The sequence below is a fragment of the Aquarana catesbeiana genome, linkage group LG06 (genome assembly GCF_042186555.1).
Source record: "Aquarana catesbeiana isolate 2022-GZ linkage group LG06, ASM4218655v1, whole genome shotgun sequence".
Lineage (NCBI taxonomy): Eukaryota > Metazoa > Chordata > Amphibia > Anura > Ranidae > Aquarana > Aquarana catesbeiana.
The window spans coordinates 64025536-64039351 of NC_133329.1; the positions used below are offsets into that span (position 1 = coordinate 64025536).

The following is a 13816-nucleotide window of genomic DNA, read 5'->3' on the forward strand; positions in this document are numbered from 1 at the left end:
CCACCAGCTACCAAGCACCTGATGCTGATGTAACCGAATAATTTTTTTTGAATTGTCAGATCCCTTCAAGACTGCCTATGCTGATGCTGAGTGACTATCCTGTTATGCTGAGTGACTATCCTCTTCCTCCTCAATGATCATGCTGATAGCTTGTAAGAATATTTTTGGTTCTGGGCGCCGCCACCAGTGGCCAAGGCCCAATTTTTCAGCCTCTGTTTAACAGGGGCGTGTAATTACAATTTTTGATGCAACATTTTGCAAGGAGGGTTCGTTGCTGCACTCAACTAGAATATTTGTGAGGGCTTGCAGTGTTGTGGCACCAGCACCAGTGCCTAAGGCCCAATTTTTCAGCCCCTGTTTAACAGGGGCGTGTAATTAAAATTTTTGATGCAATACTTTGCAGCAGGGCTTGTTCCTGCGCTCCAACTAGAGTATCTGTGAGGGGTTGCAGTGTTGTGGCACCAGCACCAGTGCCTAGGGCCCAATTTTTCAGCCCCTGTTTAGCAGGGGCATGTAATTACAATTCTTGATACAATATTTTACAGGAGGGCTCATTCCTGCGCTCCAACTAGAGTATCTGTGAGGCGTTGCAGTGTTGTGGCACCAGTGCCTAAGGCCCAATTTTTCTGCCCCTGTTCAACAGGGACATGTAATTACAATTCTTGACCTAATATTTCACAGCAGCGCCTGTTTCTGCGCCCACCAAGAGTAACTGTGAGGACTTACAGTGTTGTGGCACCAGCACCACCACCACCAAAGGCCCAATTTTTCTGACTCTGTTCAACAGGGGCATGTAATTACAATTCTTGACCTAATATTTCACAGCAGCGCCTGTTTCTGCGCCCACCAAGAGTAACTGTGAGGACTTACAGTGTTGTGGCACCAGCACCACCACCACCAAAGGCCCAATTTTTCTGACTCTGTTCAACAGGGGCATGTAATTACAATTCTTGATCTAATATTTCACAGCAGAGCCCGTTCCTGCACCCACCAAGAGTAACTGTGAGGGCTTACAGTGTTGTGGCAACACCAACACCTAAGGCCCCAATTTCTGCAGAGTATATAGGGCAGGCCCCTAATTTCAAACATCCAACTTACAAACGACTCCTACTTGCAAACGGAAGGAGACAACAGGAAGTGAGATGAAATCTACCCCTAGGAAGGGGAATTCTCTCCTGTAAGAGTTAATATGGGAAAAACGTGTCTCCTTTCCACTGATGCTTTATCACCAATCATTGTTTCACTAATAACCCCAAATTGTCAAAAAACATTTGTCATTGGGACAGAAAGTGAGGTAAAATCTTCTGAAGAGGTGCACAGACAGCAAAACAAATGTCACAGGGGTGATAACCCTTCCCTATGTTTTCCAAGAAGCTTAAAAATAGATTTTTTGGCTGGAGCTACACTTTAAAAATGTACCAGTTCAAAATTACAAACAGATTCTACTTAACAACAAACCTACAGTCCCTGTCTTGTTTGCACCGCCTGTATACTGCTGTTCAGAAGGCCTGGGGGCCCCACGCCTTTCCTTTTTTTAATTTGGGTGCGGGGCTCCCCTTAATATCCATACAAGACCCAAAGGGCCTGGTAATGGACTGGGGGGGTACCCATGCCATTTGTCTCACTGATTTTCATCCATATTACCGGGACCGGACATTACATTAAAGCCGTAAGCAGTTTTAAATGACTTTTATTCCTTTAAAAATGACATTTTGTGCAGGGACTGTTCTAAGCACGGGAAACACGTGCCACTTTACAGGCATACTATAGACACCCCCCCAGGTACGATATTTAAAGGAATATTTCATTTTTTTTTTTTTCACTTTAAGCATCATTAAAATCACTGCTCCCGAAAAAACGGCCGTTTTTAAAACTTTCTTTTGCTTGGATACATGTCCCCTGGGGCAGGACCCGAGTCCCCAAACCCTTTTTAGGACAATACCATGCAAATTAGCCTTTAAAATTAGCACTTTTGATTTCGAATGTTCGAGTCCCATAGACTTCAATGGGGTTCTAAAGTTTGCGCGAATTTTCGGTCCGTTCGCAGGTTCTGGTGCGAACCAAACCGGGGGGGGTGTTCGGCTCATCCCTAGTCTGCAGGAGTCTGACATTGCACTCACCATCTACTGATTGCAAATGAAATGCTCTGCAGGATCCTAGTTAGAAAATAATAAATGCACATTTTTTTACCTCCAAAAAAAGTGCATTTAATATATCTATTTTTTTAAGTTAACTTATCCTTTGAAGCAGCGGTCTACAAACTTTCTAAACAAAGGGCCATTTTACTGTCCTTCAGACTTTAGGGGGGCCAGACTGTGGCCAGTGGGAGTCGAAATTGTCTTGTGTCAGTGCCTCATCTTTGACATTAGGGGAGGAATAGTGCCCCAAATTTTTGTGTCAGTGGTAGGAATTATGCTCCATCACTGGTGTCAGTAAGAGGAATGATGTCTAGTATCGGTGGGAGACCTAGTGCCCCAAGGGTCAGATTAAGGCAAGCAAAGGGCCGCATGAGGCCCCCGGGGCCACAGTTTGGAGACCACACCAGATTTTGCCTGTTCTGTTGTTTGTTGGCTTTGTCTATTGCAATCTGACATCTGCCTTAGCATCACACAGCTGGGAGGTGGTATTTTCCCTGCCCCGTTGCATACTGCTATTAAGCTCAAAGATTGGAAATTTAAATACATACTTATAAGCTATTGAAGAAGTCTAGGTCAGCATTTTGTAGTTTGGTTGTTCACTGATAACAAAGGAAGTATGCAAGCAAAGCTGTTATTATCTGACACTGATTTTAAGGTTGGTTGAATGTGAAAATCCACATAAAATAATGAAGTCCAAGAATTCTGATTATATTATGAAAGGTTTCTGAGAAGAACACTGAACATGTCCTTCCTGGTGGCCACATTCTCATTTTCTCAATAAAATGCATTAATGGTCATATTATATATTCAGAGGACATAATAACAAATTTATAAAAAGATAACATAGATACTACACTAATTCAAGAAAGTCATAACTTTTTTCTCCCTTCCATTAAAGCCAACCCAACTGCACTTTGGATATTGGATTGTACTGGATTTAGCAGGAGTTATAAGGTAGAGATAGAAATGTGAGGGTTTCGTGGGAAGGTGTTTGATTTGCTGTTCTTCTTCTCAACTGTTGTATGCTGGAGAAAAAAAATAAGATTCTCTTTTGCATTCCAGTTTGATGTACAAGTGTCTATTCAGTCTTTGTGTAGGTAAATAGTAAAGGCCCATTCATAGGTTATATGTGTTGTGATGCATTGCCATTCATTCCGAATAGCACCCCAAGGCAGCTTACGATAGATGTACGTTGCAACTTTGTGGTGCCGTGCGCTGCCAAAAATTGGTGCATGCACCATTGTTTGGGATTGTACTGCAACGCAAGTAAGTACATTACTATGTGTTGTGCTGTTGCAATGTGCACTGGGGTGAGCTAATGCCACCAACGCATGTAAAATGAATTGCCGTGCAGAGGGAATGGGCTCCAAGTTGTAATTTTTTTATCTCATACTTACCCGGATCCCTCCAGGACAGGACTTGTGATTGTTGTCCATCCAGAGATTTGTGGTTCCAGGTCACATGGAGGGTGAAGTTGGGATTTAATAAGAGTTTTCCTGGGACAGTACAATGACTGTTACCATTAAATGTTCCATCATTATTCTCTTCATACTTCTCTCTGGACTCCAGCTTATCTTCTCCTGATCTCCAGCTGAGCTCCACATCTCTGGGGTAAAATTTCTGCAGGTTCAGAGAACAGAGGACATCTCCATTGTCACACAGACTTGTCTTCACGGGTCCCAGGGCTTGCGGCTTTGCTAAAATTGATAAATAAAATGTATTGATTAAAGTGCATATTAAAGTGTAGCTGTACAGTACTTTTGGCAATATAGTGTACTACTAAAAATTTACACAAAGGAACAGCCTGTACCATTGTGTAGGTTTTTAGCAGTACCATACCTCCCAACATTTTGAGATGGGAACGAGGGACACCTACTAACAAACGTATCAAGGCATAGGACACGCCCCCTGCCACACCCCCTTAAAGGAGAATTAACCCCAAAAAAAGTTAATTAAATCCACAAGTGTTTTTTTTACCACTACTATTCCTTTATATTGGCTTTTAAAATGTACAAATGCAGCAATTTAGAATTTGGATGAAAGGTTTAGCACTGGGAAACACTTTTTGAAAGATAAAAAGTGCATTTTATATACATCTTTATAGATCAGACCAAAATGAGGAACAAATGAGGAGGAAAGAGGGACAGAGGGACAGTCCCTCGAAATCAGGGACAGTTGAGAGCTATGCAGTACATTATATTGCCAAAGTATTGGCACGCCTGCCTTTACACACACATGAACTTTAATGGCATCCCAGTGTTAGCCTGCAGGGTTCAATATTCCTTTGTAGCTATAACAGCTTCAACTCTTCTGGGAAGGTTGTCCACAAGGTTTAGGAGTGTGTCTATAGGAATGTTTGACCATTCTTCCAGAAGAGCATTTGTGAGGTCAGGCACTGATATTGGACAGGAAAGCCTGGCTTGCAGTCTCCGCTCTAATTCTGCAGACAGTTGGCGACTTCTGTGAACTGTGAGCTTCAGCATGCGCTGACCCTGCTCTATCATTTTACATGGCCTACCATTTCATGGCTGAGTACTGCCCCCCTCCTGTCACAATGTCTCCCTCTTCTATCACAATCCCATCCTCTTCTGTCACAATTTCTGTTTGCTGTAACTGCTTATAAAGTGTTAGCTGGAGTTTGGCTTCAGTTTGTTAGTGTATCTAAATCTGCTAGTCCATCTTACACTCCCTCCCCCCCCCCCCCCCAGGCTGAAGATGCCCCCTGTGCTCCTTCATCCAGAGAGGGGGGCACTCTAATACAGGAGGTGTTACAATAAGGTTGAGGATTACGATCGGGAGACACACTGCTGTTTTAATGCGCTGACACACTCGTTGGAGTGCAATTTAAATGTGAGTGTTTATTGCTGAAATAAATTGTTTTAAATTGAAGCAGTATTATGCTATGGAGTCTTATTTACTTTTTATGATGGGTGGATTGGTGCATCCTATGGACTAATGGAGAACGCTGCTAGGGGGGGGGGATCCACTGTGATTGTTCCTAAAGTACTATCAGACCTGTATGTAAATATAGGTCTGACTTTAAGGTGAGCAGCTGGTTTAGACACTGAGTGGTGCACTGGGGTGAAGTACAACATTGGATGGTGTAGATAAAGCTTCATTAAGGACTGGAATATTTGTATTTATTGGACACTGATTTAAATAAAGAAGAGTGTTTTAAAGATTTTTGGTGCATTCACACTTTATGTGGATTGGAATCATGGTTTCAAATCCCAGCACTTTTATGAACTGTATTAACTATTTATGTGTAAAGCACGTTATATGCATTTGTATTAACCATCAGTTTAATTTTTTTACACATTTTATTTATTGATTATATGCAAATATTTATTTTTTGGTGAAAATCACATTTACAGCACTGGGGAATTGGTCACAATACCCCACATTTTCATATGATATGAGATTATTACTTTGGTTTAACCTGATATAAATGTTTATAGCACTGGGGATTTTGGATTTATAAAACATTATATGGCATATTTGTTTCTGATTGAAATTCGGTTGTGTTCATGTTTAGGGGCCATAACGCCACACTGATTATAAAGAAATAGAGGAGGTGTGTTACTGTGTGTGGCGGGTTTGGTGGGAGGATGGTTGTGGTGAGTGGAGTGGCAAAGTGCACCTTTGCTTGTGTAGATAAAAACCCTTGTATCCAAGGTACTTGTTTTCTGCTGCCCCTGTGTGCTCCCCCCCCCCCCCCCCACAACAATGCCGACTTCTTCACCCCCCTCTCCTGCTGGCTGCTGTGGGCTCTGATTTCAGGATGGAGAGCGGGGGAAGGGGCCCTACTGAGCACATCCGCTGCATTGCTGACACCGTCCACTGCCCTACTGACTGACACTGTTCACAGTCCTACTGAATGAATGAATGAATGAATGAATGAAGGATTTGTAGAGCGCTGCAAATGCGAACTGAATCGCCTCAAGGCGCTAGAATGCGTTCTCTGTTGCCGGCTCTTAGGAAAGGAAGGTCTTTAGTTTTTTCCTGAAGGCCTGATGGTTTTCTTCCATGCGGATGTGGGTCGGAAGAGCGTTCCATAGTCGGGGTCCTTGGACTGCGAATCTTCGTTCTCCCTTTGCTTTGTAGCGATATTTAGGCATGATGAGGAGATTTTGGTTAGCTGATCGAAGGCTGCGATTGTGTGTATAGTGTTTTATTTTCTCCTGAAGATATAGCGGAGCGTTTCCTTGTATGCATTTGTGGGTGAGGCAGAGGGTCTTGAATTTGATCAGATTCTTTACGGTTAGCCAGTGTAGGGACTTTAGGGATGGTGAAATAGATTCCCAGGGTTTTTTTCCTGTCAACAGTCTTGCCGCCGTGTTTTGAATGAGTTGTAAGCGTGCAAGCTGACATCACTGGCGGAACTACCAGGCTTGCAAAGGTCACACTTGTGACTGGGCCCTGGTGTTCCACCACTGCGGGGGTCAAGATGGCATGAAGGGGCCCGCTGCAGAACATGTGAAAGGGATCCATTGCAGGAACATGATAAAGGGCCCCGCAACGGGAGTAAAGGGTCCTGGGATCAATGGGAAGGGCTCTGGGCTCAGAGGGAAGGACCCAGGATGGGGGGACCCTTCATGGTTTCTTGCACCGGGGCCCTGAAGGTTCTAGTTACGCCTCTGCATTGATTAATGTAACTTTATGCAATAAACATTTTCTTAGCTGGAAAATTCTATCTTTAGACTGTCATAAAACAAGCGCAATCTGTGGTACTCTAACAATCAGCTCAACTCATTCAGCACATATAACACACAAGCACTTGCAGGTAAATTAAAATGAGGAATTATCTCACCATATATAGACTCAGGCTGGAATTTCATGGTCTTGGTTTGTCCATCAGAGGTGATTTTGCAGGCAAATGTGACTTGAGGGTGTCTGGACACGGATGATACAAATGTCAGTGATGATGTTATATTGAACAGTCCTTCTTTTTCAGACTCTTCTGACTCCTTAGATATTGTATAACCAGAGTCTGTCAGGGGATCCCCTCCATTGTTGGATATTTCTTCTACTTTTCCATCTGTCTTTTCCACCATCCACATCACCCAAGTGTCCTCAGAGCAATAAGACAGTGAAATATACAGAGCAACCTTCTCCCCATGAATCCACCGAGGAGGTCCCTGAATCTTCCCAACAATGAATCTCAGCTGATCTGCTAAAAGAAGACATAAATACCAAAACTCAATGCCACTCATTTGCAGGAACTTGACACATCACATAGACTATAAACATCTACAATAAGGCTATACATTTTATTAGAAAAGCTGCTTTGTATCTCTTAATACGAATGATCTCCATGTAAGTGAGAGGAGCGGAGACACGTACTGTGTGAGGAGAGGTACTAGAGCCAGCCAGGGGCTTCAGCTTAATACAGCTACAAATGTAAGGCATGTGGAAGATGGTGGAGCTTTTAAGAAGGGGGGAAGGGAAGATGGGGCGCATGCAGAGGTCAGAGCTGAACAGGGGTGAAAATGAGATGTGGATGCAGAGGTAGGCAGCTGTAGAAGAAGGCTGAACTCTGCACTTGGTATTGCAGTCCTGGTATTTAATGCCCCCTTAAGATCCTCCCACTGTTAGTGAGATTTGACCACACCCACTATTTAACTACGTCCCGCCCAAGGTACGTCATATGACGTCCTTGACTTTGTGCAGGTATATCTGAATGCTGGGTGCAGCTACAGGCATCATTCAGATATCTTCTTTTTCAGCCAGCGATTCCCTACACCATAAGAATGATCATAGTGGCTGTTCCACTGCTTGATCGTTCTTACGGGCGGCGAGAGGAGGATGTCCCCCCCTCCAGTGCTTCTACCGACTCACCGCTTCCATCGGTGAGTCAGAGAACGGATCCGCCGGCCCCAGATCTTTACCATAGAGATTTCCGGTGGACCAGATGGTTGTCGGAGTCTCTATGGCCGGGCGCGATGTTATGACGTCACGCCCGGCCTCTGCATTCAAACAAATGGCGCTGTCTCGGCTGGGAAGCCGAGATCCTTTATTTTTTTAGTTTTATTTCAGGCTTCCCAGCCTAGAGGTGAGATGTAGGGTCTTATTGACCTCATATCTCACTGTAAAGAGGACCTGTCATGCCATATTCCTATTACAAGGGATGTTTACATTCCTTGTAATAGGAATGAAAGTGATCAAATTATTATTTTTTTTTAAAGTGTCAAACTACAAAAAAAAGAAAAGTAAGATTTACAATAAAAAGAAAAAAAAAAAAAAAGAGTAAAGCGCCCCTATCCCTGTGTGCTCGCACGCAGAAGCGAACGCATACCTAAGTCCCGCCCACATATGAAAACGGTGTTCAAACCACACATGTGAGGTATCGCTGTGAACATTAGAGTGAGAGCAATTATTCTAGCCCTAGACCTCCTCTGTACCTCAAAACATGTAACCAGTAAAAATGTTTAAAACGTCGCCTATGGGGATTTTTAAGTAGCAAAGTTTGGCGCCATTGCACGAGCGTGTGCAATTTTGAAGTGTGACATGTTAGCTATCTATTTACTTGGCGTAACATCATCTTTCACATTATGCAAAAAAATTGGGCTAATTTTAATATTTTGGTTTTTTTTAAAGCATGAAAATTTCTGCGCAAATACCATGCGATATAAAAAGTTGCAACGACTGCCATTGTAATCTCTAGGGTCTTTGCTAAAAAAAACATATATAATGTTTGGGGGTTCTATGTAATTTCCTAGCAAAAAAAAATATGAAATTTACATGTAGGACCCTCCAAACCACTTTAAAACCACTTCCCATGTCAGAATTAGCCTGGATGGGAAGTGGTTTTAAAGTGGTTTGGAGGGTGTGTGTATCGGCAGGTTGGGGGGTCGTGGTTGAGTTCCTGCACCTTTTTCTGAGAAAAAAGCCCTGAGTGAGTAGTTCCTTGGTCCAGTTGTTACCAGTGCTGTTCCCCTGACAGATTTAGCAGTGGACTTTTCACTTGCCCTCAATCACTGGTGGAATAGATTTATCATTTAATTTTAAAAACTGCATATGTGCATAATCTGACTGAAATTTATTGTATTCTATAATTAAAAATCACATTTGTCATAAGTAGATATTTGTGGAGCTGTGGAGAGGAGACATGCTGCAAAACACAGGAGAGGGGAGGCAAACTCACACTGTGAGAAGAGAACTGCTGTGGAAGGAGACAGACACAGAGGCAGGCAGGAGGAACTGTGGGCACACTGACAGGAGGAGCCGCAGGAAAGCTGTGAGAGAAGGTGTGGGAGTCAGGATACACTAACAGGAGGAGCTGCAGAAGGGTGCCGGACACACCGACAGGGGAGCTGCAGGCATGTTGTGAGTGAAGACGTAGGACACTCTGCTAGGACTGACTACAGGGAAGCTCGGGTACTGTGAGGGCTCTGTGAGTACTGAATCAGGGGGAGTACCTTAGGCACTGTGAGTTGCTTGGAGAACTGGTAGTAATTTGGAATAACTTGGAGTATTGTGAGTAATTTGGAGCATTGTGAGTAACTTGGAGTACTGTGAGTAAGTGGGAGTACTGTCGGTATTTTGGAGTAACTTGGAGTATTGTGAGAATAGGGAGTAACTTGGGGCATTGCGAGAAACTCGGAGCACTGTGAATGATTTTGGAGTAACTTGGAATACTGTTAGTAATTTTGAGTATTTTGAAGTATTGTGAGTAACTTGGAGTATTGTGAGTAACTTTGGGTATTATGAATGATCTGGAGAAACTTGGAGTACTGTGAGTAAGTGGGAGTACTGTGGGTATTTTGGAGTAACTTGGAGTATTGTGAGAATAGGGAGTAACTTGGGGCATTGCAAGTAACTTATATATAAAAATCCTGTGCGTATCCCTCCACCTCTCAATAAAAGTGAATCAATCAATAGCACAGTGAAAATAAAAAAATATAAACAACCACTCGAGAAGCTGCAACCAAATTATTCCAAACAAAAGACTCTTATAACCAATACATTAAAAAAGTTTGTGTAAAAATAAGTGTGCTACTTATTTAAAAAACGTATTTACACAACACAACGTATCTACACAACTCTGAAAGTGTTTACATAAATTAAGCAAATCAAGGGGAATAGCCTCCTTTCCCAGTCAAAGCCTGGTACTGAGAAATGCGTCGGTCGTATTTGTGACATCATTCTGCACGAACAGGCTGGTTGCTCCAAATGTGTTAATGTGTGCTAATTGATATACAACGCTGATTTAAATCTGCTGAATAGGAAGTGGAATCTGTGCTAACACTTTTTAATCGTATAATATACTACAAGGTTTTCCTCTTTTCTCTACACATACGGGGAGTAACTGTCAGCTGACTTCCTTGTATCTGGCATCATGAAGCCATCCTTATGACTGGCGGTGGAACAGACATCTTCCCCAGCTTGACTGCCGAGCCTTTCTGGATCAATTGAAGCCAGTGTGATCTCTATAATTTAAGATCCTCGTTTTCTGGTAAGCGGCATGTACATGTGGTGAAGGGATTAGTCAAAACACCGTTTTGTCTGAATTTTTATGAATACATACACCTAGTCCTACTTCATCACTGAATCGTGTGTCTGTCTCTATATTTCTTGTCACTTGAGGGATTTTGTTTATGAACTTCACAAAAGGACACTTTGTATCAAATCGGTATATTCACCTTGATTTGTTTCATTTATGTAAACACTTTTAGAGTTGTTTAAATAAGTTTGTTATATGAGTAGCGTGCAAACTTTCCTAATTTATTGCGAGTAACTTGGAGTACTGTGAATGATTTTGGAGTAACTCGGAGCACTGTGAATGATTTTGGAGTAACTTGGAGTACTGTTAGTAATTTGGAGTATCTTGGAGTATTGTGAGTAACTTGGAGGATTGTGAGTAACCTGGAGTATTGTGAATGATCTGGAGTAACTTGGAGTACTGTAAGTGGGAATACTGTGGGTATTTTGAAGTTACTTGGAGTATTTTGAGAATAGAGAGTAACTTGGGGCATTGCAAGTAACTTGGAGTACTGTGAATGATTTTGGAGTACTGTACGTAATCTGGAGTAGCCTGCAGTATTGCGAGTAATTTAGAGTCCAGGAATAACTTGGGGCAATATGAGTAACTTGGAGAACTGTGAGTAATCTGGAGTAGCCTGCAGTACTGTGAGTAATTGGGAGAAAATTGTAGCATTGCGATCAACCTGGACTACTGTGAATAATTTGGAGTATCTTGGAGTACTGTGAGTATTGTGGACTACCTAGGAGTATGTGAGTATAGTGAGTGACTTGGGGCATTGCGAGTAACTTGGAGCACAGAGATTGATACCAAGTGACCAGTGAGCGGGAACAGCAATAAAGGCCGCCGAGAGCTGTGTGATCAGTGAACAGAGTCAGGTGGAGAGGACAACCCATTGTAGATCCATCGTCAATCACAATGCCCACCGCCAGAGGGGGAAGAGGACTTTGTCCCCATCAGCATGAAGACAAGGTGCTTTGGGGAAAGGCAGAGCCCCCCGCCCCAAGGCCCCCCCCCCCATGTTGAGGGCATGTTGCCTGTATGGTTCAGGAGGTGGGGTGTTTGCTTGTCCCCCCTTCCTGACTTGCTGGACTGCATGCTTGGATAAGGGTCTGGAATGGAATTTGGGGGGGGGACCCCACGCTATTTGAAAAAAAATATTGGGGACCCCATGCTGTTTTTTTTCTTAATTTATCATTGCCGACAATTCTTTTTTTTAACATTCAGATTGTCAGCAGGAAACCCTGCTGACAGCTGATAACTCGTTGGTTGTTAGGGAGGCGGCGGCTGCCTGATCCTTAACAACCATGACAGTTACTGGTTGTTTAGGACGCTAGCGGTTGCCCGCTTCTTAACAACCGTGACAGTTACTGGTTTCCTAAGGACGCCCGATCCTTAAAAACACGGTATTTACTGATTTTTCCAAGTCTGTAGACTTTACCTTACACATGAGCCGTGTGTGGGGAACTGTGTCAAATGCCTTTGCAAAATCCAAGTATACCACGTCCACAGCCACCCCTCTGTCCAAGGTTTTACTTACCTCTTCATAAAAAGAAATCAGATTTGTCTGACAACTTCTGTCTTTCGTGAATCCATGCTATCTGTTTGAAATATTTTTTTCTAGCAAGAACTAATCTATGTGGTCTTTTATTAAACTCTTCAGTATCTTCCCAGGTCTATAGTTACTTGGTAAAGACTTTAAACCCTTTTTAAATATCAGCACCACATTGGCTCTACACCAATCCAGTGGTACCATTTCAGTCATTAATAAGTCCCTAAAAATTAGAAACAGAGGCTTTGAAATGACAGAGCTCAATTCTTATAGGATCGGTGGGTGGATGCCATCTGGTCCAGGTGCTTTATCCACCTTTATTCTGTCTAAATATTTCTGGACCATATCCCTTTTTGAGCCATTGTAGATCATTTGGGGCTGTGTCACTACCACCCCCATTATGGACATGAGCTCCCCCATGCTCCTTTGTATAAACAGAACTGAAGAAAGTATTTAATAAATTTGTCTTTTCTTTGTCCCCAGTCACCCACTCTAGATTATTTTGTAAAGGGCCTACATGCTCAGACCTGACCTTTTTACTATTAATTTGAAGAATTTTTGGGGGTTTGTCCTACTACCTTTTGCAATCTGTCGTTCTTTTTTGCAGCCTTTTTTTTCTTTTTACATAATCTGTTATATCCTTTGTAACATTTAATGTTCAGAGTGTTCTTTCATTTATATATTTTTTAAAAGCTCTTTTCTTAATATTTATAGGTTTTCTAACTTTGGCCGTGAGCCATATAGGTTTTATTTTTAGCCTTTTAAACGTATTTCCCATGGGAATATACTTTGCAGTGAGCTTGCAAACAGTTTTTTTGAAGAATTCCCATTTCTGTTCTGTGTCCATTGATGCCAATATTCCCTCCCAGTCTAAGTCTTGGAGAGCAGCCCTCATCCTTGGAAAATTTTCTCTCTTAAAGTTAAGTGTTTTTATCTTACCCGTATGTGTTTTTTGCTTACAGCTAACATCAAATGAAATCATGTTATGGTCACTGCTACCCAGATGCCCTTTTATATGAATATTGGTAATAAGCTATGCGTGGTTTGAGATTACCAAGTCCAGCAGAGCATCATTCCTAGTCGGGGACTCTATGAACTGTACCATAAAATTGTCTTCTAATAGGTTTATATATTTTTTCTCTTTAACTGTTCCTGCAGCGCCATTATTCCAGTCAATTTCTGGGTAGTTGAAGTGGCTGGTGAATGAGTAATGGCAGCGACAACACTGACCTGTGGGTGGAAGTATAACAGCTGACTCAGTCATGGAGACATCTTGTGCTCTGTGTAGAGGGGTATCTTGCTTTTCAGGTGGAGATATGACTATATCTGTCCAACAAATCACATAAACACTTTATAAATAAAATTAGAGAGTTTGACATTACATACCATACACAGATAACACGACAAGAAAAAAGTACTGGTAAAAAGGAAGGAATAATGCTAGAGAGATGAAAATTCAGAATTGTCATGCACAATGGGCCATGAAACAAATGTATTGTAGGTTGAAAAAAACACCCTCTATAGGTAGCAGTCAAAAGCACACCTTAATTTTTTGAACACTTCAAGCTGAACTCTGAGATAAGCAAATATTGTCTAGATACAATGTGGATTGTCATACCCAAATTCACAACTCTGCTCAGAACC

At 42.3% G+C, this 13816-nt stretch overlaps 1 protein-coding gene across 1 annotated transcript in view; it reads right to left on the reverse strand.

Moving 5' to 3' along the window:
* Positions 1-13816, reverse strand: part of LOC141148558 (uncharacterized) — a gene marked incomplete in the record, with an annotated part of 670733 nt that overhangs the window by 568073 nt on the left and 88844 nt on the right. Inside the window, 3 exon segments of the mRNA XM_073636111.1 lie at positions 3536-3835; positions 6949-7311; positions 13403-13498. Coding sequence (XP_073492212.1) covers positions 3536-3835; positions 6949-7311; positions 13403-13498 — 759 coding nt within the window.